Genomic DNA, 26,374 nt, shown 5'->3' with positions numbered 1-26,374 from the left:
AAAACATCTCTCCAGTTGTAAAAATGGAGGGCTGACTGGAAATCTAAAAAAATTACTAATTTTTTTTCAGATATAGTAATGATATTGTGACAAATTTTGAAAGATCTTTTTTTTTTAGATATTTACACTGAAGTACTTATCAATAATATGATATGATGTTGGGATCTGCTATAAAACAATATAGTGGGAGGAGGGGAAATTGGTGGCATATTCATGAAGCAAGATGGCCCCAGGTAGATAGCCGTTGGACTCAGGTGATGAGCCCACTGTGGAGTCAGTATGTGATTCTGGCTACCTTTTAAATCTCCTTTTTTTTTTCAGTTTCTTTAAAAAAAATCTTTTTGGATCTACACGACAGTAGAGTGTATTTTGACATGTTATACATACATGGAGTATAACTTCCCATTCTTGTGGTTGCACATGATGTGGAGTTACGCTGGTTGTGTATTCATATATGAACTAGGAAAGTTCTGATCCATTCTACTGTCTTTCCTATTCCCAGCCCCCGTCGCTTCCCTTCATTCCCTTTTGTGTAATCCAATGAGCTTCTATTCCCGCCCCTCCTTATCGTGAGTCAGCATCCCCATATCAGGGAGAACATTCATTCATCCTCTGTTTTTTGGGGATTGGCTTATTTCACTTAGCATGATAGTTTCCTGGCTATTTTTTTTTTATGTGAAAGAATACAATTTCCATTTTATACAGAAAATGTATTATTTTTCATGTATTAAAGTGATAGGATGTATGTGTGTGTGTGTTGAAATCTTCCATAGTAAACAAATAAAATAATAAAAAAAAGACTTCCGTTTTTCTATCGAGACACTCCCAGTTGTGTGTGCACTTTCTTTTTCTTCTTGCCGACTCTAGTTCTCATTCATCCGTCTTCCACCTCAGGGCACTACCAGGGCAAGGAAAGAAGTGGGTCAAAAAACCCACAATTTGGAGGCCATGTAAGCAATGGCCCAAAGGCTGAGACCTCCTCGGGGTGCACAGGTGGTCAGGAGCGAGCACACAGGCCATTCCACCTTGCCTGGCACACATGTCCAGGTCACTGGTTACCAGGGACACCCGATACAGCCCATGCTGCTCCCCCATCACAGTCAGAGAGCAGACAAGACAGACAGACTCTTTAGATTAGAAGAACAATGTGGCAGAATCCTTCTTCCTGTTGCACACAACAAGCATATCCTGGGTGGTAGCTCCGTGTCCTTGGATTAGTCCACTAGTGGAGCATTTGCTGAATTCCTATGTGGAGATGACCATACTGAGCTCCAGGAGGGACACAAACAAAAATAGAAAGGGCCATTGTCTTGGAGAAGCTCGCTCCCTGGGCAGGATATCAGGGTAAAGGCCAAAGGGTGACGTGGACACACTTCTGACACAACACGAAAATAAAAGATTACGGTGGAGCAGGGTCAGGAAAGGGCAGATAGGAGTGGAAACTAGTGACCGTGGGACACGCAGCTCCTCAAACAGTACCTGGAACAGCTAGCAGGTACTCAGAGGGGCACTCATTAGATACCTGAGTCCACCAGGGAATCGGTCCCACTGAGACCTGAGCAGACTTTTAGATGGAGGAGGAGAGAGGTGGATAGCACTGGGTTAGAGAGGAGAGGAAGGGGCTGCCCAGCCTCCACCGTTGGGTCTCCGTTGGGACACCCCTTACTCAACCCTGGGGTGTCCAGAACTGAGAATGCTACTTTCAAGAGGGGTCACTACTAGCATTTAGCGTCTGGGGCCAGGGATGCCACAGGCCTATGAAGATCAGGAAGGTGCCTTCTACCCTGAAGAACTGTCCCCTTAAAAATGACAAAGGGGTTTGCAATCGGGTCAACTCGGGAGGCTGAGGCAGGAGGATTGCAAATGCAAGGCCAGCCTTGGTAATTTAGAGAGAAACTGCTTAAAAATCAATCAAACAAAAAGAGCTGGGTTTTGTAGCTCAGTGGTAAAGCGCCCCTGGGCTCAATCCCTAGTACAAAAAAAAGACAAAAAAAAAAAAAAAAGACAAAGGGGTCTACAGCAAAGTGGGAACACAAGAAAGATCTGAAAGGAAGGCACAGGAAGCGGGAGCTTTGTGGACTGTCCAAAGGAACTGAGAAGAAATTAAGAGGAACAGCAAACGTGTGGACTGGGGGTTGAGTCTCAAATTCCAGGACAGGTCTCACCACTCATTTATTATGGGTCTTGAGCGTGGCCTCACAACCAGTGACTCAGCCCACCTATGACTGCAGTCTGCCTTTGCCTTCTCCGGGTGGGATGCAGGAGCCCGCCAGGCAATGTCCAGACTACTCCGGACAATGGAAGGATCAATGGGTTCCCTTGATCCCAATCAACTAAGGCCCCGGTGTCCTGGCATGCCAGGGTCACAGCATGACTTTGAAGTAATGGAGTCATGCACAGATCTTGATGAGGACACCTGAGGCAAGGGAAAGAGAGAAAGGAGAAGCCAAGAAGCTGGGTACACCATCTCAGAGGACCCTATTCCTGCCTTGCTCCAACTCCTGGCCTGAGCTCCCCCAAGGCCAGCATAGCAGCACGTGCCCCGAAAGCACCCAGCAGATGACAGGCGGTCATCACTGTTCGCAGGGTTGTCTGCTAAAGGGCTCTCTACTTCTTCTTCTTTTTTAAATATTTATTTTTTTAGGTGTAGATGGACACAACACAATGCCTTTATTTTTATGTGGTGCTGAGGATCGAACCCGGGTCCAGCCTGTGCCAGGCAGGCGAGTGCTCTACCTCTGAGCCACAATCCCAGCCCCTAGAGGGCTGTCTTCTTGCTCAGCAAGACAGCTTTCACTTTTGGCTGGGATGCTTGGGGAAAAAAAACAAACAACCAAAACTTAAAACTCTCTACTTCTGACTGCTGGGCTGAATACACAAGAAGTATTCCAACTCCCCCAAAGAAAGGTGGAATGTATTGTTAGCAGGATCTCTTAACATTATCTCCACTGGAGGCACAGGAGGTGGGCTTTTCTTGGAAGAAGAGAAATCTTAAGAGATGTGACTACAAGTTCAGTAGAAGCCTCCAGCAAGGCCCCTGAATGTTCCCCTAGCCACGGAAATAGACCAGGGCTGGCAAGTTTTTGACCGTCTGCTCCTCCTCCTAAAACTCTCCCCACTGACTTTTAGGTTAGGGAAGTACCACATGTTGATGTGTACCTGTTAGAAAGTGATTGAAAAAGCAAAAGCTAACCAAACAAAAAATAAGAAACTCTGCACCCCACCACCTCTGGAGGTGCCTATGAATCAATGCACCACCTGGGGGTGGTGGTAACAGCTGAGAACAACTCTGCAGGACCCATGTTGGCCATTGTGGAACACAAGCTGGGCTGGAAGCCTGCAGCAAGGGCTGCTTTCCTTTAGCAGACTTGCATGATGCCTGCTGGGACCAGCAGGTCCTTCTGGGCGTAGAGACCTGGCCTCCCACCAGTCACTGAGCACTGACGTCTGGGAGTTTCTCCCCTCTCATCTGTCTCACCACGGTGGTACTTAGCGCCATCGATTGCCAGCATCGCTATTTTTAATGCCCTATTTTGAGTGTGCTACTTAATTGCCAGTTATTCTACATCATTAAAAACTTTACTGAGGACAGCTCATCACCCATTAAGAAAGGAGACGAGCATACGTAAAATGTTTTAAACCATTCCTTGAGAGGGAAAAAACAAAGCTGCTAACATTAGATTAAAACTGTATGCTATATACCAAAGCCAAGATCTTTCTTTCTAGCTCCTTCTCGTTAAAAAAGAACCTTCAGCTTTTGCCCTCAATTTTTATTTACTGTTGGAAAATAATATAAGAAATAAACATTGAAATTAAAAAGCCAAGAAGAAAATTACTTAGGTGACTCATGATTAAAGCCAGAAAAACTACTGATTGTAAACTAGATGAATTGCCCAATTTCATTCCTTCAAGAGTTGTATGTTACAGCAACCGTATTTTTTCTTTTGAAATCTTTCATCATCTCTTCTTGTAACTTTCTTTTTATTCAGTCCTCAGCAAATCTGGTTGAGAGGGTTAAGAGAATACTTCACGATCTACCCCGAGTTCATTACTCATTCATGAATGACTGTGAAGATCAAGTCTATGAGACAAAACAAGTTTTCTGCCAAAAACAGTCATTTTCTAGGCTCTCCTCAACAGATGACATCTTTTCTCTGTCCTTATTACCATGAGTTTGGTGCTCGGGGACGTAATCAGTAGATATTCAGGATTCCATGTGTGCTCAATGAATTACAAGTCACAATCTGTTACGGAAGGCAAATCAAAGAGGAAATTAAATGGCCTTGTTGTAACTGGGTTGAGCACAGAACAAGTTCATGGATATTGGAGTGGGGAGGAAAACAAAGAAAGAGGCTGAAATTCAGAGACTTTCCAGAGTGACCTGACTTCTTTCTTTCTTTCTTTTTAGTACGGGGGATTGAACCTAGAGGCTTGAACACTGAACCGCTTCCACAACCCTCTTTTGGGTTTTTAATTTAGAGACAGGATCTGGCTGAGTTGCTTAAGGCCTTGCTAAATTGCTGAGGCTGGCTTTGAACTTGTGATCCTCTTGCCTCAGCCTCCCCAGCTGCTGGGATTACAGAAGTGGGCCACTGCGCCTGGCCTGACTTCTTTCCTGATGGAAATAGCACTAACACCTGGACAGCTATAAAATTCAGTCTGAACTACCTACTATGTGCAGGCAGTGGGCTTGGTGGTGACAGCCCAAACAGACAAAGCCCTGATCATATTGCACATAAAGTCTAGAGGTGGAGCAAATGTGAAAAGTTGGGGGGCGGGACAGACACAAACAGCATAGATTACAAAGGCTCAGGCGGAAAGAGTCAGGATGCTAAGATCCTGAATGCTGGAGGAATCAATGGTTGAGGAAGGCCCACTTTGGAAGGAATAACAAGGCTGAGATCTGGAAGCTAAAAAGGGTTACTGGGACTAGAGAAATGGAGGTGGGTGAAAAAGGAAGGGTTCTGGTTAGCAGAAGCTGGAAGCAGTATTAGGAGACCCTGGCTCAGCTGCAGAATTGTGAGAGGTCACTGTGGTGCCGCTCAGCAAGCTGTGGGGACAGTTTTAAGGACTTTTTTTTTTATTATTAGTTGTTCAAAACATTACAAAGCTCTTGACATATCATATTTCATACATTTGATTCAAGCAGATTATGAACTCCCATTTTTACCCCGTATACATATTGCAGATTCACATCAGTATGTAAAAAAGTTTTAAGGGCTTTTGGAGGTCAAATGCAGGATAGTGGATATTATCAACAGGACAACAGGAGTCATGAAAGGGTTTAGGATGGGGGAGCTGGGTAAAGCATGCTTGTATATCCTATGCAACTTCCTATGACTCGATCATTAAAAAAACGTAGGGAGTGAGATGATATGGACTACATTTTTCAAATACCACTCTGGCTTCTTTGTGGTGAATGGCCAAGTCTGAGGTTATGGCAGTGATCTGGGCAAGAGATCTACATGATAGCTTTGTAGATGGAGAGAGCTCATGTTACCTTATGCAGGTTTAGTGGAGGGAACTGATTGGACATGGCAGGCTGGGGAAGGCATCAGGAATGAGCCCCAGCTTTCCGGCTGGAGCTCCTGGTACAGATGGAGAATGCTAATGGAGCTGGGTGGGGCTAGTAGAAATGGAGCAGGGGGCAATGGTGGAGTTACTTTTGAATTGTAAAGTTCAAACTGCCTATGGGATGTTCAGTGCAGAGGGAGAGGAGGTAGCTGGAAACATGAGATTAAAGCTATTAAATGCCAACTAAGTAAAAAAAAAACATAAAAATGATAAAACGGTTTGAAGTTTCTGGAGCTACGTTTCGTGACTGCTCTAAAAGAAGAGTTAGGATTCAACTGGTTGGAATGTGTCTTTTTACCAATGGCAGATGTGGGGAACTTCCACTTTTACTATCGACAGTACCAGGCTCATTCTTGACAATGAAGGATTGTCAAGACAACCTCTGCAGTGGTGATTTGAATCCTGGTTCACCTGTGATGGGATGGTGTCTCCAGGCCCCATTCAACTTCCAGATGCTCCTCAATTGACCTTGGGGTTATGTCTGAAGTTGAAAATATCCTAAGTCAAAAGTGCCTTTCAGCTGGGCACAGTGGCACATGCCTGTCATCCCAGGGACTCCGGGAGGCTGAGGCAGGAGGATCGCGAGTTCAAAGTCAGCGAGGTGCTAAGCAACTCAGTGAGACTCTCTCTCTCTAAATACAAATAAAATAGGGCCGGGGATGTGGCTCAGTGGTCACGTGCCCCTGAGCTGAATCCCCAGTACCACCACCCCAAAAACCGTGCATTTCATATACCTGACCTAAGGACCATGGTTGCTTAGTGGTACAGGGTACTGAAGAGTCCTAGAGTCCTGGATGTGTCCCCTAGTGACTGCATAGGAGCCGTGACTCATGCTACTGTGCTGTCCAGCATCCTGAGAGAGGATGAGACCACAGAGAATTAGTCTGGGAAAAGATTAACGTTCAAAATCTGAAGTTCAGTTTCTCCTCTGTGCACAGAGCTTTTATACCGTCTTAAAAACCTTCTATGAAGGTTTTTCAAACCTTCATAGACCGTGGGCCACCTGGGATGGCCCTCTTATTGATTCCCAAGCTCTAGGAGTTCTACTGAGGAAACTGTTGCCTGTGCCTATATGTTGGAGTGCTTCCCTCGTGTTCTCTTCTAACAGTTGCAAAGTTCCTGGTCTTATGCCTAGATCTTTGATCCATCTTGAGTTGACTTTTGTGTGGGGAGACAGGGGATCTAGTTTTATTCTTCTACACATGGAAATCCAGTTTTCCCAGCACCATTTGTTAAAGAGACTGTCTTTTCTCCAATGTATGTTTTTTTGTTTGTTTGTTTGTTTTTATTTTTTGCTTAGAGGTTTTGTGTTTTTGTAGCAGGGGTTGAACCCAGGGGCACTTAACCACTGAGTCACATCCCCAGCCCTTTTTATTTTCTTTATTTTGAGGTAGGGTCTTGCTAAGTTGCTGAGGCTGGCTTCCAACTTACAATCCTCCTGCCTCGGCCTCCTGAGCTGCTGGAATTATAGGCTTGCACCACCGGGCCCAATTCCAGCGTGTGTTTTTTGGCACCTCTTCAATAACCAGGTGATAGGACAGTTGCATTTCTTTTGGGAGAAGTTCCTTCTGTCAGATAAGAGAACTTCAAAGACAGCCGCTCCCTGCACTTGGGGAGGAACCCAGGGAAGGTGATGCATGGAGCCCTGGATTCTCAGGCTTCCGGGCCTCTCGTTTCTTTTTATTTGAGGAGCTCAGCATGTCAAGAGCATCACACCTGGGGACATTGTTTTCTGGGTCCTCAATGCCTTACATCTCCCAGGCACTTATGGAGCCCCCACTGCTGAAAGGAGTCTGATGTGAGTCATGGTGGGCCGGGGACAGCCCCTGGGTCAACTGTTCAAATTGTCCCTACACTCTCTCTTTCTCCTGACTGTAATGGAAATCGCCTCCAAGGCCTGGCAGAGGCACAGGCAATGGGAGAGAGGATGGCAAAGTGATGTCACAGGTAGTATCCCCAGTGAGGGAGCATGTCCTGGCGATGCTCAACAAAAGCAAGGATGCCTCTGTCGACCCCTCTCAGAAGATCAGACATGATAACATCTTCACCGACGATCTGACCCCAGATAAGGTGACCACATGAGTTGGTGACAGGAGCCAACTTATGAGATAATGCTCCCTAGGCAGCTCCAAGCCCTAAGCAGTCTTCCCCAGAGGGCATAATAAGTGCTCAATAAATTATCAGATTCCTAGTAGCCATCAACAGATTTAAACAATGCAGGGAGCTGGTCAAGCTTTCTTCAGAGGTGAGTTTTTAATGAAGGTAAAACAGAGAAAGAATATACAGTTATGAAAAAAACTATATTCCAACCAATCAACCTATAGAGGAGAGATAGTGGCAAATAATAGTCTTTGTTATCCCCGTCCTGCAGTGTCAACAGTGGGGAAGAAGCTCTCTCTGGTGGAGGAAGCATGAACTAGGATCTCTCCCTTCAGTGATCTTATTAGGAACTTGGGACCACAACAAAAATCTTTCCAAAGCAGTTGACAGGTCCCCCCAGAGGACCAGGGCTAACCTACATCGCAGACTCAGTTCACGGGAAGAAGAGTAGAGAATGCTGAGAGTTCAAGCAATGCTTAATAAAAGGGTGGACTGGACCTCACGTATTCGCTGAATGTAAATAGAGGGAGGAACAGTTGGAAAGAGCCAGAAAATTGTGCAAGTGTTGGCTTGACTTATCAAGTCACCAAGAACCTAAGTGAGCTGCCCCCTGCTGACCCCATTCAGCTGGTTTCTTTCTTTATTGACAAGTTCTTCAGCGCCTGAAATTCTGCCTTCTCATTGTGTTCTTACTCAATATGGTTTGTATAAACAGCTACTAATGTTTGCAGAGAGTAGTCTTTATGAGAGCAACTACATAGCCAGCCCAGGGCAATCAAAAAAGCCAGATTTCCCCCACCTGTTTCTGACTTCTATCTAGTTTTTATCCCCATTCACCCTCAAAAATATTCTTATTTTAGGGTGCACTGGTGCACACCTGTAATCCCAGAGGCTTGAGGGGCTGAGGCAGGAGGAGTGCAAGTTCAAAGCCAGTCTCAGCAACTTAGCAAGACCCTGTCTTAAGATAAAAAGGAGTGGGGATGTGGCTCAGTGTTTAAGTGCTCCTGGGTTCTATCTCCAGTACCATCAAAAAAAAAAAAAGTTGTTATTTAGATGATAAGTGATATTGTCATCCCTGACTGCCTGACTCCTGTAGAGAACAGGTTGAGGTCAAAGACTATTGAACAAAATGCTTCCTAAACAGCATTTCTAGGTATCTGAAGATGCAAAATACCTATAACTACTGAGGGAAAAAAAAACAAAAAACAAAGAGGAGTAAGATTTTTCCTCTGTCTTGCAAATGTTACTAAATGGGTTGAACCACAATGAATGGACGCATAAGAGACCCATCAACTAGACTCAAATGAAAACCAGTGGCATAAAAGTGAAGCTAATGAAACTTAAAATGTGATCGTACATGTGGAAGGATATTAGGCAGTGAGATCAATTAATAAATGCAAGTCTGAACTTGAACAAGAACAGCAAGCAAGAGGTAAAGCCCTCACCAGTAAAGATATGTGATCCGATCTAAATCTCACAGCATGTTCCAGCAAACAGGAAAACAAACTATCTCAGAATGGCCCTGGTGGCTCGCAGTGTGGTAATGCACACAATGGAGTCCTAGGCAGACATAACAAAATCATGCCAGTTGAAGAAAAATGGAGAGCATCAGGTTAGGTAAAATAAGCCATACGTAGACAAAGAGCCATATGTTTTTTTCTTATATGTGGAAGCTAAAGGGAAGAAAGGAAAGAAAGGAGAGAAAGGAAAGAAAGGGAAGAAAGGAAGAAAGGAAGAAAGGAAGAAAGAAAGAAAGAAAGAAAGAAAGAAAGAAAGATCTCATGAAAGCAGAAGAGGGCACTGGTGTAGGGGAAGGGGCCAGGGGAGGGAGGAGGGGAGATACTGGGGAGTGAAATCCATAGATTATATCATGTGCGTGTGTACCTATGCCACAGTGAAAGAAACCTGCTACTCTGTATAAATAACATGCACCAAAAAATAAGGTAATAAAAAAGAAATGCAATTGTCTTAAACCTTTTCCCTTAGAAATCCCATCAAATAACCAGGAAAGATCAACCACCTGAGAAGAGAAGGGACTAAAAGTTGTCACCACATGCAGACAGACTTTTCATCTATTTTCTTGAGGGCAAAAGCCAGTTGGGAATGGAATCCCACCAGGGAGGGCCTCCTCGGGAGCCCGGCCACGCCTCTGCCTCACTGTGCACCCCGTGGCTGTGGGTGGGAAGCCAAGGGGCCCAGCTGCATTCTGAGTCCTGCCAGTCTCAGCAGAGGACTGGGGACACAGAGTGGATGCTGACAGATGCCAGGGAGAGCTTCCTAGGAGGAGGAAGTGCAGGAGTCATCTCTCAGGGGCCTGCCAGGGCAGGGGAGGGTTTGAGGTTGCTGAGACTAATCTCTTGTCCTCAGAGGGTCACAGGCAGGAACATATTGTTAATTCTGGAGCTGGAGAGAAACTCCCGGGGAAGAGTCCTTTCCACTTCCAGGCCCACCAGGTCAGGACTACATATGGAAGGAAGAGCCCGCCTGGGTTGGGTCTGGGCAGGAGCGGACATCATGAGGCTTTGCCTGGCCCAGCAGGCAGAGCTGTGCCTGCCCAGCTGGCCCAGGAATTGTGTGAGGGGCTCTCATGAGGATGGCAGGCGCATCTGAACTCTGAGGGAGACACTGGCCAGGCAGTTGTTCCTCTGTGGAGGAGGACAGGGGAGAGAGCATACACGCATGTGTGCTTGTCCATACGTCGATATCTTCAAAGTGACAGCACATACTGCCCGCTGAGCTTCTAGGAGACACCCTAAAGCATTGTGCGCATCTCAATTCCCGGTTCTTAGGAGTCAAGGTTAAATTTGGGGCTTAGACGATGACGCTGGGCTGCTGGTCCAAGTCAGGTGCTGATTTACCTTCTGGATGGCCCCCTGGCCTCCAGGTCTCACTGGAATGGACAAGTCTATGTCCTAGAAGTCTCTGATATACACTTTTAGTCAAAGAAATGAAAAGCAAATCGTAGGTAATAAGTGCCAAGTTCTATTAAGCATTGCCTGATGGGGGCTGGTGCTGGGGCTCAGTGGTAGAGCGCTTGCCTGGCATGTGTGAGGCACTGGGTTTGAACCTTAGTATCACATATAAATAAATAAATAAGTAAATAAAGGTATTTAAAAAAAAAAAAAAAGAATCTCCTGACAGATGTTTTCCAACAGATCCAGTCTTAGTGGGATTTAACGTGGTGCCTGGGCCTCGGGATGATGGCAGCAGCTTCTTAGCCAGCCCGGGAAGCTAGTTATTCAGGCTCTGCTCCGTCCTGCAGGCTCCACCATGGCTCTGTGGCCTGATCATTCAGGCTTTGGTCATCTGAAGCATCTTGCAGGGCAATTTTAATGCAGCTCAGACCTTGAGCAAGGCCAAAATGATGATGGTCCATTAGGGACTCTCATCTTAGGAGATATTTAGAAAATTTGATTGACGTAATAACTGTGCACAATTTGTGGGGTACAGTGTGATATTTCAACACGTGTGTACGATGTACAATGATGAGATCAGGCAACAAGGGTTTCTATTGCTTCAAACATTTATTATGTCTTAGTGTTGGGACCACTGAAAATCTTCTCTACCAAGCAATTTTGAAATATGCAATTAAGTGTTGTCTCTCCTAGCTACCCTGCTGCGTTCTAGAACATTAGAAGTTACTCCTCCTGTTCAGCTGCACCTGCATCTGTTGGTCATCTCTTCTCCATCTCCCACCTTACGTCCCCTCCTGCCAGGTTCTGGTGGCCATTATTCTACTATCTGCTTTTAGGAGATCAATTTTGGACTCGTCTCTGGTCCTACAGGTGACATCAGGGTTACTCATTCCCCACTTTGTTCTGTTTGACAAATGCCTTTCTGTGTTTTTTTTTTTTTTTTTTTTAAGTCCTTTTGCTACCTCAGTATGATGGCATCCCTGTCACTTTCCACTGGCCTTGGTGGATGGTGGATGACGATGAAGGCAACTAGGGCCCACATTGTGGAACACAGGTGTGACTTTGTTTTTGTACAAAGACCAGATGAAAGTGATGTAAATGCTTTGGTGGTTTTGTATTTTTTTTTTTTTTAAAATACAACCTGTGCTTGCAGAACCCAAATCTAAGTCTGGCTTTACATTTTATCAAAACCTTTTCTTTCCTCAGACAAAATAGTAATATTTGAAGGTAAAAATAGGTTTGTAATGGCTAGAAAAGATTTTCTTAATTTGCAAACCAGTCATAAAAGAGAATGCAGAACCAATTTTGAGCATGTTGCTGCTGTGAGAATTTCTTTCTCTCAAGTGAAACACAGTTTTGCAGGTTGGGAGAGGGTTTGCACAGAATGCATCATAATAATCGCACAGTTTTCTTTGAACTGCTCTGGACTTGGAAGTCAAGGTTGAAGGGAGCGGTACCTGGAGATCTACTGCTGAATCAGACCTCCAAGAGAGATGTCTGGCTAACCCACACCCTGAAGATGACCACATATGGTGGCCTGACATTTCAGCACCTGTCTGATCTGCTTCTTAAAGATGGTCTTGTTTCACTCAGCACAGCCTGTTGGCTGCAGATGTGGTTGGGATAGAACTAAGAAGTGCCAAGGGCCCGGAAGACCAAAGATAATAAATATATCTATATATTTTTATTATGTAGAAGTAACAGGCCGAGAGAATCTCCTGAGAAAGGCTATATTCATGAGATAACCAGCTCCACTTGGAGAAAATTTAGAAGAATCAAAATGAAGCTTTCCAATGGTAATCTGTACCAAACACCTGGACAAGTGTAGGTCAATTCTTTACTGACACCACCCTAGCCTGGGGAGGAGTGATACCATGTATTCCAAGGAGCCACTACTCATGAACTGTGACAATTCCAAATAAGCTATCGAAGGACAAAACACATTGAAGTCGTGGGACAAAAGGGCAACTCCTCTGAGCTGAACAGAAGTGTGCTCTGGAGGCAGAATCCCCTTCCTCTGGCGACCAGCAGCCCTGCCGGAAGCTGTGAAGGGGAGGCGTGAGCCCATCATGTCCGTGCGGGGCCCTTGGCCTGCTCCCTCAATGGAGAGTCTGGGCAGGTGGTGTTGATATCTGCTCATAATAAGAACTTGGCTTTGTTTCAAAAATGTAGCTCCTTCTATGAATTCTGCAACAAAGGCCACTATTCCCCATTTTTTTGTGGTGTGTGTTTTATGTTTGCCCAAATTTAATGGATCCTCTTTTAAAATGTTTATATGATTTTTTCATTTTGCAGATTTCCACTGAGGGTCCTTGGGTTGAAATTAGGTATATCCCATGGCCCAGGTGGGCTGCACAACAACTCAACTGGCATAAATATCAATTGGATCCCGAAGAAGATAGCTTAAAAAAACATTTTAGCAAATAGTGTTGGAGGCTTTTGTGCCTCTCTCTGTCTTGGTGACATTTAAGTTGGCTGACCATTTCCATTTTGGAAATTGCAGTTGATTAACATGAAAAAGAAAAAAAAGCAATTATGGATTTGTTTTTTCCTGTGTAGCCACAATATGCTTGTGCTTTTTGCAAATGTTTGTACACAGTAGCATGATGTAATAAAGGAAATTTTCATTTGCTTCTAGTGACAGTAAAATTTTATTTATGGTTACTTCACACATAGATACAACAATGACCTGATAAGCTGTAGCCTTCAACTATAGTTGTTGTTTTATTTCTGTATTAAAAAAGAAACCAGTTCATCAATGTGATCAAATTGGGTAATTTAGCTCAGGTTAATCAATTCAAGACTAAAAATAAAAGCAAGCTTAAACAACTTTCCCCCTTATGTCGCTATTAGGATTAGTATAGATCCTATATACATGTTTGCATAGCCCTTTAAGGCAAGGCATTTCCAGGCATTGAAAATTTACTTATGTATTTTGTGGTTAAATTATTGTAACAAATATTACTAATGTGTAATTCATCCAGACCAACAAGCCAGCATCTTGCATGGACGTTTGATGCTTACTAGGTATTTAAGACTATTCTCAGAATGATTTATGTTAAAACCTGTCTAGCTCTTGTTTGGCTACAAATAACAATACAGTTCATTTTTCATGGAGGAGAAACTTGATTTTGGAGCCTTGCCCCCACAAACCTGGTCCTGATTATTGCTTCAACTCCTGTTTATATAATTCTACACAATTTTGGCAGGATTCAAGAGCACATACCAGGGTGTTGGCTTTGATGAATCTCCTGGGATGTGAATGTCACGCTGACTGGATGAACTCTGGCCACAAATCCCAGACAAGCACAATGACTCTATTTATTCAGACTTGGCTGCCTGAATGCAGATTGACTCTGGGGGTAATAAATTTTCACAGGCCAAGAACTTCAGCATCAACCAAGCTGATCCTGAGAAGAAAAATGCACCTAAGGATGCAGAGCTGGGCACACAGACCGCCTGCGTTTTTATTCCATGTCTGCATTTCATTCAGCGGATTCATTTGATCACTGATGGACATACACCATCAATGGTATCAGAGGTTCTTTTTGAAAAGTTCTGCATTTTGTTATGCATTTGTCATATTAAAAAGGAACAAGGGATCAACGAAGAGGTCCCTTTATAGTTGGTGATGGCTTTTTATAAAAATAATATTTTTTTCAGTTGTTGATGGACCTTTATTTTTTATTTATTTATATGTGGTGCTGAGAATCGAACCCTGTGCCTCACACATGCTAGGCAAGTGCTCTGCCACTGAGCCCCAGCCCCAGTGATTGCTTTTAATGTGCTAGCACACCCCAAACTGATATGACCTCTGGGGTAAAGAGCAGAGAATTGAGATGGGCACATTTCTTGTGCCACGGCATCAGAAACCAAAGGCTACAAAATGGAGTAAGAACTGCAATTCTGGGCTCAGAGCAGCCTCACCTACAATCTTGACATCTCGATGCAGAGAGACTTTAGATTTTCCCTGACAAACGTGATTATTACTCTATGCATTATAAATAAGAAAATAATTGGCTCTTTAGCTTGCAGATTTATGTTAATGACCTAGCTATCTATTAAATTAATTGTGTGCTCTACAAATATTGATTGGGGATTAAAAGGTAACTTTCTTTCATTGTGCAAGAAGCAAATTAGGCCAACAGGGAAATTTCCCTCTACAGATTATATCCAAAGATCGTTGCCTGCAAAATTAAAATAGTCAGTCTAAGCGGATAAACCATGCTCATTTAAAAGAGAAAAATGCATTTATATAATTAAAATGAAAAGACTGCCCAGTATGTGCGGGTAATGTAATTACCAGAAGCTGTAGGCATGTGGAGAGCCGTTCAATTTGGATCCCTGTTCCCTTCCTCTCCCGAGCTATGTATTTGTCACCTCGGAAACGCTGTCTGCCATTGACACTGTCTCGGCTGCTGCTGGCTGAAAGTGTTCATCATGTGCTCCTTTCCTCAGGTCTCAGCCATAACCCTTCCATCTAGATACTCTCTGTCCTACCTCCCAAGCCTTCCTTCACCAGAGAGGCAGAGCTCACGGTTTCCACCCAAAGGCAAGCCATGCAGCACAATTCCTCTCTCCCTTCCAAATCCCCATTAAAAACTCCCTTTAAGGCCAAATGACTTCAGGAATCATTTTGTTCTAAGCCTTCTAATTCCTTTCCATTCTTCTACAGAACCATCGGCCTTGGGAATGGCCAACATTAAGAACAACAAATCTGCTCCATGATTCACATGCTCTTCATTTGTCCAAGGAGGGACACTTGTTCTCCTCTCTTTGGGTTACTTCCAAATTTGAAGCCCATCAAGGTTAAGACCTGTAGGGGCAGCCAGGAGATGACCGTTCCATTTTAATCATATCTGCAAACTTTCCAAGTAAATATTGGCACAGCCCCAGATGTAGAGGCCACAGCCAAAATTCCATCGTCCTTGGAAGGGACACCCACTTTCTTGGTTTTGGAGGTTCCCATTTGACATAACTTATCAAAACGTGTAACCTCCATATGGCTTGACGCAAGCATGTGAAAGAAGTGGCTACTGACACTGGAGGCCCTGGAGGTTGGACCGATGCTTTTCTCTCGGCTGTTTGTGCATTCATTTACAGCTGGCTTATGATCCTGGGTCTTATATTTTTGTTAATTCTGTCAATACTTTTTTTTTTAATATTTATTTTTTAGTTTTAGGTGGACACAATATCTTTATTTTATTTTTATGTGGTGCTGAGAATCGAACCCAGTGCCTCACGCATGCTAGGCCAGTGCGCTACCACTTGAGCCACATCCTCAGCCCGTCAATACTTTTTTCAAAAAAATTGTTTTTAGTCATCAATGGACTTTTCTTTTCTTTCTTTCTTTATTTATATGCAGTGCTGAGAATTGAACCCAGTGCCTCGCCCAGGCTAGGCAAGTGCTCTACCACTAAGCCCCAGCCCCAGCCTTCTATCAATTTTGATGTTTATGTAGGACTAATTAGAAAAAAAATCAGAGTGTTCAGTAAACGAAATAAAGAAATGGCAGAGGTCATCCTTGATACTGGACTCCCGACAACAGAAAATATGCCCCATATAACATAACCCTTATTCACACATCCGTCAACATATAGCGTCTCTGCTGTGACAAGCGCCATCTCTTCCCTCAGGAAACTTCCAGTTTAGTTGGTAGAGAGAGACATTTAAAAACAGAAGCATACAATATTTAACCAAAATTATGTGAGAGCTAGGATAAAGATCAAGGTTACGGTGAGAAGGACAAACCAGGGGTCGATTTAGATCAGGGCAAGATTTCGCTGAGGAAGCTGTCACACTGAGGATGAGTAGGTGTTAGGCAAAAATGGAGGAGGCAGAGGCCGGTAGAGGCCGCAACACCTGAGCCTGGCTTGCTGAAGGGCCCAAAGAAGGTTTTCAGGAGGCTGAAGTGCTATGAATGAGTTCAACAAGAAGGGGACAAAGCCAGACCCTGCAGAGCACTGTCGGTCACACTATGAGCTCTGGGTTTTACCCCTGGTGGAATGGGACACCCATTTAAGAGATGGAAGATTGTATTATAGAGGGTGGGGATCAGCAATATAGTAGTTTATATTAGACTGGTTTGGACCAGCCAGGATGGAAAGAGGTGAGTAAACTAATATTTAATTTTGGAGGCTGAATTTAGAGGTTTTAAGGATTAAATGAATGTTTGAGTGAGAAACAGGGAGTCATCAAGATGGGTCCTAGATTTCTAGGCTTGACTCGTTGGGCATCCGGCCATGCCAGTTTTAGTTAGACACAGGAATGATCTCAAGAGGAACATATTTGTATGTCTGCACAGAGTGGGGTGGCAAAGACCAGAAGCTCTGTCTGATTTGAAACGCTTGTGAGACATTCCAGTGGAAAAGTCAAGGAAGTCTGAGGTTCAGGAGAGAATTCTGAGCTGAGGCTATAACTTTAAAAATTTCCAGTACATAAAAATTGAAGGTCATGGGAAGGAATGCGATCACCAAGAAAGAGTAGAAACAGAGAAGTCGGGAATAAATATTACAAGGCTTTAACATTCAACACTGGGAAGAGACCATGCAGCCAGTAAAGCATCCTGGGAAGAAACAGCCAGAGGGATAGGGACTGAGAAGAACCCAATTCATTTGGCTCCATGGAGGTCACTGGTGGTTCCGGAGGAGCAGTTCTGGTGGGGAGGTAGGAAGTAAGAAAGCACAAGAACAAGTCCCCAGATAACATTACAAGAGGAAATGGGATGGCCTTTGGGGAGGAGCAGGACAGTGTCCTTTTGTACAGGGGGGAGACGGGTAAGGATGTATGAAGATAAAAGCAGTTGTGTGGATGCCGTATTGGAAAGATTCATCTATCCTGGTGGAAGCCAGTCATCCATGGTATGCTCTAGAGAGATAAGGAGGAATAAGATACAGAATAAGGGTCAAGTTTTTCACTCACAAAGTTGAGAAGATAGAAAACTAGATCTCATGGTATCTGTTATTATAAAATCTGAGATGGAGGTAATTACAGGACATTGAGGGAGACCAACATGAAATGACAGCACCAGGTACTGATCTAAGTTATGTCTATATAATATGATACCTAGACAAGCCGCCAAATAAGGACACAAAAGAGATATACACAAAAACGTTACAGAGAAGATGAAATCATATTCCTCAAAACGTTCAGGAAACCCACAGAAAAATAGCAAAAAGAAAAAAAAAATGAAAAAATAAAGAACATACAAAAAAAGGGGGCAGACTTGAGCCTTACCATATCTATAACTACATTAAATGTAAATGGTCTAAATGCTCCAATTAAAAGAGAAATTGGCAGAGTTGAGGAAAATATGACTTAACCACATGCTGTCTATAAGAAACTCACTTCAAGTATAAAAATATAGGCAGATTGAAAGTAAAAGAATGGAAAAATCACACTATACAATCATTAAAACAAAAACAAACAAAAAAAGGAGTAGCTATACAGAAACCAAAAAAAAAAAGAGCAAAGAGAAATGACCAGAGGTAGGGTGGAACACTACATAATGATAAAAGAGTCAATTTATCAAAATATAGAATCCTATATATTTATATGCACCAACTAACAGAGATGGAAAATACGTAAAGCAAAAACTGATAGGATGGAAAGGAGAAATAAATCCACAAATAAAGCCAGAGACTTCAACACTATTCTGAACAATTGATAGAGTAACTAGACAAAAAGTCAGAAAACATAAGAACTCAATAACATCAAACTCAACAACATTAAATAGGATGCAATTAATATTTACAGAGCATTCCACCCAACAATAGCCGAGTTCACATTCTTCTAAGTGCCCATAAAACATACTGATATAAGCCAAATTTGAATCATAAAAAAGCTTCAACAAGTTTGTGAATTGAAGTCATATAGTGTATGTTCTCTGACCATTATGGAACCAAACTAGAAATCAGTAAAAGATTAAAGCAGCTCTCTATAAACAGCTGGACATTGAATAACACACTTCGAAATGATCCACGCATCAGAGAAGTTGTTTCATTGAACTAAATGGCAATAAAAACACAACATGTCAACATTGGTGGGATAAAGCCACAGTGGTGCTGAGACTAAAATGTGCAGCACTAAATGCTTACATTATAAAAGAGGATGTCTCAAATCAATAATCAAAGCTTAGGTTAGATTAAGTTAAAAAAAAAAAAAACAACACAAAGTTTCAGGGCTAGGGAGATAGCTTACTGGTAGAGGCCTTGCCTAGCATATGTGAGGCCCTGTGTTCAATCCCCAGCACCACACACATGCACACAAATAAAATCTAAACATTCCCCATGAAATGGATCAACTGGAAAAAGGAGGGAAATAATAAAGATAATCAATCATTGAAATTAAACACTGAAAAATCTATCTAAACAGAGAATATCAATGAAACAAAAAACTATTTTTAAAATGGATAATCTCTAGTAAGACTGACCAAAACAGAAAAAGGAAAAAAGAAGAAAGATAAATGATAAGTACCAGGAATGAAATGGGCTAGTACTACAGATCTGTATGCATCAAAGGATAATAAAGAAATGCTATAAATAACTCTAGACCTGTAAACATGACAATTTAAATGACACAGAGTAATTACTTGAAGAGCACACATTATTACAACTGATTAATTAGCTCATTAGAAACCCAAGAAACAGTATAACTATTAAGGAAATAAAATTTGTAAGCTTTAAACATTTCCAAGCCCACATGGCTTCAATTCCCAGTCTGCTTTATCTCCAAGAGCACTGGGCACTGGGGGAAGAGGCAGCGTCAGATGGGAGCATCCAAACACACCAGGAGTCCCCAGATCTTTGCAGGAAGACAAACAGGTGTAGCCGCTTGGAGCTCTTGTGGGAATCTCTTTATTACAGCGGTTATTACAGGTCAGCTGGACTGACATTCACAAGGACAACCAGCAGTCATGGAAGAAAAGGTTAAGGATCTTTGTATATATGTTTACCAGAGCAGGGAAGTAAGCAGTATGTTTTCAAAAGACTTTGGGGTAGGGGAAAAATTCTGATTACACCTGGAAAAAAATCACTTATGGTAAGCATTTAGTCATCTTTCGATGACAGAGGAATGAAGTGTGCATATGTGTGCTGCATAAGTATGCAGGCTGCATTATTTCAGGGGAAAATCTTACTTTGGTCTTGGAGAAAGAGAGAGGAAAAAAACCCACTCCATATCATTAGTCTTTTTTAAAGGTAGGGAATTACAATTTTGTGATTAGACTAGGAAATAATTATAGGCCAAAGTAGGACAACTTAATAGAATTAGTGCTGAAGAATTAACTTAAACTACACACACAGAACCACTGTCTGGGGTCTTGATTACAAGATAGGGATTACTGCAGACAAATAATTCATCCTGTCAGTTCCTTTCATTGCAAAAATAGGAAGGGAACAAATAAGCAAGAATCAAGGACCTGACTTGCATATTCACAGCACAAGATTATCAGTGGCTGGAGACTGGAAAGCAATAGCCAAAAGCTTCTTACTGTTTTAGAGAAAGTGTATAAGCACATCACTGATAATGTATGTGTTTTAAAATTGAGCTTTCATTGGAAATATTTCCTGGAGATGGCTCCAGAATTATTCCCAATTAAGAAAAGTTTGCTAGATCCAATAGTCTGTGAATCTTTTTTTCTAATACAAAACATACATAATTTACGCTTTTGACAGAACTTAATCCCTACTGTGCTTATCTGAGCCTTAAAGAGATGAAACAATCTGCTATTTTTTTTTAAAAATATGTATTTTTTAGTTGTTGATGGACCTTTATTTTATTCATTGGTTTTTATGTGGTGCTGAGAATCGAACCCAGTGCCTCACAGGTGCCAGGCAAGAGCTCTACTACTGAGCCATGACCCCAGCCCCCAAATCATCTGCTTTTATTCAGATAGATGAGAAACCAAAATTACCTGTTACCTAACTGCTAAGAGTGCAGTGCTGTGGTGTCTCACTGCCTAGTGTAGACACCTTGAAATAAATGAACTGATCTGTCACAAGTGCAAAGCCTTCAGTGGCCCTCCCTGCCCCTGCCAGCCTTCCCTCCCTGCGGTGTTCTCTGATTGCCAAACTGATCTCCAGATTCACAGAGCCCTTCTCACACCCCTGGTGCCCCAGCTTCCCCGAGCAAGGAGAAGACCCCACAGTGGTGACCCCGGGGCCACATTCTGCTCAGACACCTGGAAACTTTCCTTTCCTCTCATTTCTCCTCCTCCTTGCTTGCTCTCTCTGCATTATTTGTATTGTTATCTAGACAGTGAATCACCCATGCAGCACTCCACGGTACCTCTGCATCTACTTTGCTACATTAAAATCAATTGAATGGCATATGTATTTGGTATTGCATGTAAAAATGACTTATTAAAAAAAAAAAAAAACTCCTGGAATTGTCTTTCCACCCATCCTGTTTATCCAAACTTGACAACACGCAATCCAGGTGATGAGAAAAAGGAAACAGAAGTGTAGGGAAATCTGGCTCCGGTGTTTTCAAACTTGCTTTACAACACCAGCGTTTTCTGAAATGCAGGGTAGAAGTGATGAATGCTGAGTGGATATTTTTTCACCTTAACTGACTGATCAGAAGAGTATTTATAACCCCCCTGACGGATGTCTCAAGCTGATAAATCAACACCGAGGGAGAATATTTCAAGCACATTTATCATTTAAGACAAACAGCCCGGACTGCGCGTGATCATTTTTTATTCATCATTTTAGCTCACCTCCACATTTGCTTCTTCTCAATGTTAATAATATCTGTATAAAGCTGCTCAATATTTAATGTTACAGCTTGCCTGCTGCATGCCGATGAGCTTAAGGTCACGTGTTTGATCTCTAGAAGGTTGGGTTAGCTTTGCCAAAAGAGAAAGAAAAGAAAAAAAAAAAAAAAAAAGGAAAAGAAAAGGTGGTGGGGGTGGGGAGAGGAAGGGAGAAAGGCAGATAAAAGGGCTCGATTGCCCAGGGAAGCCTGATTCTGGTCCGCTTCCTTGTAAAAATATACTCGTTGCTGGTCTCCCTGTCACAGGACATCACAGAATTAAAGTTTTAAGAGGAATTAAGGCCAAGGTATTTCAACAGACTTGCCCAACTGCATAGAGGCTCACGATGAATGGAACCTTCTAGAGAAGCACAATCCCATCTCTGCCACTCAACTCACGTCCTGCAGAGCCGGCTAGTGAGTGGCAGCCCTGTCCCACCCACAGGACGGCGACAGACAAGAACATCTTACCTGTTCACCCTCCTCTTCATCGCTACTTAGCTTAAGGTCATCTTCCAGCATTCTGAAAGGGACAGAGAGGTACAGGTACTTAGTAGTTTCAAAATCACTTAACACCAAAAAGTGTCACCTTTCTAAGAGTAACGTTTCAGTAATAATAAATCTGCTTGATTTCCTAATTATTATTTTTTTCTTTCTCTCTTAAGGGCTTTTCCTCTGAGCCACCAAGGAAACAGCAGACAGTGTCACCACGAAAATCAGCCCTGGTGACAATCACTGGACAAGAGGGGAAGCTTCCAGAATGAGTTGATTTAGACAAAACGAACTAAAGGGGGCTTTTCCCCAGACAGTTTTAATTTCACGGTTACTTGTTCATTGCTTTTCATGTCCAGGGGCTGGGCTGTGTCCCTGTGCCTGCCTGGGGGTGGGGAGTGGGGGCGTTCATGGTAAAGAAAATGGAAGACTAAGTAGCACTCTGCTGGGAGCCAGGCAAAATAACCTTTAGCTGTGAGCAACCCAGCCTTGGTCCTCCACCTGTGTATGTGAGGGCTGGAGAAGTCATCTGCCCCAGACCCTGCTGGGTGGAGAAAACCCAATGGGAGGGGCTTTGGGGACCACTCCCCACCCACTCGGGTGCCTCCAATTCTTCCTAACAGAAGCAGTGAGTCCATTAAAGCTAAGAGAGAAAAAGAGAAATGCAACTTCAGACCCTATTGTTTCTGATGATGAAAAACTGTATTCTTATCAGCACCTCTGAGTTCTTTCTTTCTACAATAGAAGTTTTCAAATGGACTTATTGAAAAAGAAATCTTATTCAGAAATGCCATCTATAAGGAACTGTACCAGCGGAGCTGTCCTAGGGCCCACGCTGCATGCACCGGGGGCTCCACACATGGGTCTGAAGGCATCTGAGCCCTTGTGCTTAAAGACCTCATCGTCCTCCTTGAAGTCGGCTTCCCAAGACTGTCCCCCAACACGGGTCTGGTGTCCTTTAAATGCCAATGATAGGCCTATCATCAAAAGATGCCTCTGAATTTTTTATAATCCATGGTAGGGATTTCAGTGATGAAGCAGGCAGGGTGTGGACCCAGGGCTGCTCCAGGTGTCCATGCGAGTTACTTGACCTACCCTCTGCCCATGGGTCCCCTTATCCCTATTTGTAAATAGGTGATCTTGAATGTGTGATCCTGCTTTAGAGTCTGAGAGTCTGTGAAATAAATTTGCTTTTCCTATTTCATAGTCAAGAAAAATGGAGAACACAGCTAAGACATTTCTGTCATTTCTGATGTACAAGTGGAGCCATTACCAGCAGGACACCAATGCCGTGTCCCCACAGGCCCCTCAACCCTCCCAGTGGGGGCACACCTCATTGCTCTAGTCTTCAAACCCCAAGGAAACACACACGTCAGCCTGGGGGGGACTGCGGGGCTCCCCGACATCACTCTGTGCTCCTGGTAAGTGGTTCATTTCCTCGAGCTCACAAACCCACACACTTGGCTTCTCAGAGAAGAGCCATCTTGGTGATTTATTAGCGCACCCTTTGGAAATAACCTAGGGAAGGGGACTGTGTTTTCTTTGCCCTTGCACAGTGACGGCGCAGAGGACAACCCCAGTTGGTTGGCGAGGCCACAGCACTTTCCCTAAGACCGATTTCTATCAAGACACAAATGCCTTTCTGGTTCAAAAAAGACGAAAAAAGGAGGCAATTTCTTGGCTCCACTCCTCATCTCTTCTTTTGAGGTAAACTACCAACCGATCTCCAGGATGCAGGGCAAGCCTTGAGTGTTCTCAGAGTGGGTGGTCCTACGGGTAGGTGGGCAAAGGGAGGGGCCCACACACCATCAGCATTAAGCACCCCTGGTCGTGGAAATCATATCAAGGGTGACGGGAAACTTAATCTTTATACGTGCACCGCTCTGAAGACCCTGCCAACCAGAGCAAGACACCTTGGGGTGCCCTGCAGTCGGGGTTCTTAGCCTGGTTGCACACCAGCTGGGGGGACTTGTCACCCGATGAGGCCGGCAGTGCTGCAAGCCACCACAATGGCAAAGGCAGTGTGTGAGGTCCTCTCTTAAGGGAAGGAGCAAAGTGAACTTTTGTTTATTTTAAGCACGTTCTAAACGTGTTGCAATGGCCTGAATGTGATCCTCTAACATTCATGATTTGGAAAGTTAGTCCCCAAAGTCATATGTGGATGGTATTTGGAGATGGGACCTTGGTGAGGTGACTATTATTAGAGGAGCCCATGAGGGTAGGACTCCCACGATGACATTAGTGGCTTTAGAACAAAAGGAAGAAAGATGTGAGCTAGCACAGTTGCACTGTTTCTCTACATGACGCCCTCCACCATGTTACGATGCAGCAGGAAGGCTCCCACCAGATGCCAGAGCCATGTGCTCTGACATTTTAGCATCTAGAACCATGAGTCAAATAATTACCTGGTCTCAGGTATTTTGTCATAGCAGCAGAAAACAGATAAAGACATGAATCAACATATAAACACACATCTATTTGATTCTCATACTGCTCCTCATACTCTCAGATCCTGGGCAAGTCATATCTCTGGGTCTTGGCATTTCTAATAATGGGACTCCTTTACTTTTGTCAGTATTTCTAGAAGAAAAGCAACCAGGGTTCCACATTGCTCTGTGCATAACAATCATTTGATCACTTAATTTTTTAAAAAAAGAATTTATTGTGTTTCTGGCTAAGTTCTAAAAAACAAAGAATCACATGTGTATTAGTCTATTTTCTGTCACTATAAGAAAATGCCTGAGGCTGGGTACTGCACAAAGAAAAGAGCCTTATTTACTTAACAGTTTTGGAGGTTAAAAGTCCAAGATTAGGTGGTCTCATCTGTTTGGTTTCTGGGGAGGGTTCCCCTGGCAACATCACAATGTAGTACATAGTATAGTAGAGATCACATGGTGAGACAGGAAACCAGAGAGGGATTCAAGCTTGCTCTTGTAAGAACTAACTTGCTCCATAAGACCAGCATGAATCCTTTCTGAGGGGATTAATGACCAGCTCTTACCATGACCACTCTGGAGACCAAACTTCCAGGACATGAACCTTTGGGGAGCACAAACCCTATCCAACCCCCAATAGCATATAAAAATACTTCTAAAGAGACTTCAAGATAAGTTCAAATCCAATGAAACCCGAGAATCTCTCAGGAAGTGAGAAAATGGCAACGGTGGTACCACATTGAGCAGCTGTACACACTCCCAAAGCCACTCAGGGTGGGGCTGTCACCAAGACATGGAACCACAGCCGTGGGCAAGTCAGTTACGGCCACACCGTGCTCCGACACCCGACAGGCGCACGGTACCCGCTGAGGGAGCTGAGGCTCTATGTCCCATGCCACCCGAGAGCACAAGCTCTTCTGCTGTGTTCTGACGGTTGCCCTTGGGTCCCCTGGGCTCGGCTTCTGAAGAACAGCGCAGCTTCCCTTTTGCCACACCCACCTCTGGCGGGACACTCACCAAGCCCTCCATTTTTAATGCTGAACATATCAGAGTGGACTCTCAGGTGGCCTGAGGACAGGCAATGTTTTGAGGTCACAGCTGAACAATGAAACTTGGTTAGAGAGGGAAAGAGAAAAATGATGTCACTCTCGGGACCCTCAGACCCGACCATGTTTGGCGTGTGGCGAGGAGACTGCGGGTCGTGGCCCCACACAATCAGCTGTGCTGTGCTAACACCCCCATGACCTGCTCCGGGTCCCTGGGGCATATTTTGATCATTTGTCTATTTCCAAAAGGAAATCGATTGGCGTCCCATCTCCAAATACCATCCACATATTAAAGAACAAGCAAACAAAAATGTCAAACCAAGAGTGGAAAGGAAAATGGAAATTGGAGTGTTGGTTAGGCCTTGGAAAGGGGCCATGGATCTCTGATACCGTTTTGGATAAAGGACGGCAAAGATCGATGCTCTAAAGGGAAAGGATGGAGTTTGGGATTGGTCACCTGCACCAAAGGGAGAGGTCTGTGCTCAGGCATCTCACCTGGCTCATGCGGCACCTTCCACACGCCTCACCCTCAGCACCTCCAGGCCTTCCTCCGCCGGTTCCTTCCCTTCCATCCCTTAGAACCCTCTTGGGCGAGGGAACCCAGGCTCGCAGGGGCAGCTGTCATGGTTAAATGGAGGCTTGCTGAATGGAGCGGCTAAGCAATTTTTAGATGTTACCTCGTCCACTCCCCAGGGCAATTCCTACTGGTGGGGTGTGCCCTGCTTCAGAGGTCACAGTCAGCAATGCCATTTTCTCCAGGTCTCAAAATTGGGATGCACCGGCACACGTAACCCTAGCAGAAGCAACTGCCTTGTTAAAGGTAAATTCAGTAGCTGTCAGAAAATGGAGGAATTTGACACAATCCTTCAAAGTTCAGCATTTTATTATCATAACTTCCCCGTCTGCATTATTTTTCTTAATCGAGCAAGAAACAAATCTATGTTGTAGCTGATGCTCACCTTTCAGAGGCCTGAATATCTCAGGAAGCAGAAATAACAGGCTTCCCTGAACAGACGGGCCTCTGCTGCTGATGCTTATCTGAATCCAACACAGGAAC

The 26,374-nt window shown here is 43.7% G+C and overlaps 1 protein-coding gene across 1 annotated transcript in view; it reads right to left on the bottom strand.

The window, feature by feature from the left end:
• The window catches only part of Aff3 (ALF transcription elongation factor 3), a 474,953-nt gene that overhangs the window by 89,561 nt on the left and 359,018 nt on the right, over positions 1 to 26,374 (bottom strand). Inside the window, exon 10 of the mRNA XM_015499678.2 lies at positions 21,816 to 21,867. Coding sequence (XP_015355164.2) covers positions 21,816 to 21,867 — 52 coding nt within the window. The remainder of the gene's footprint in view (positions 1 to 21,815; positions 21,868 to 26,374) is intronic.

Source organism: Marmota marmota, unplaced genomic scaffold (assembly GCF_001458135.2).
Source record: "Marmota marmota marmota unplaced genomic scaffold, marMar, whole genome shotgun sequence".
Lineage (NCBI taxonomy): Eukaryota > Metazoa > Chordata > Mammalia > Rodentia > Sciuridae > Marmota > Marmota marmota.
This window is presented reverse-complemented; position numbering and strand designations above follow the sequence as displayed.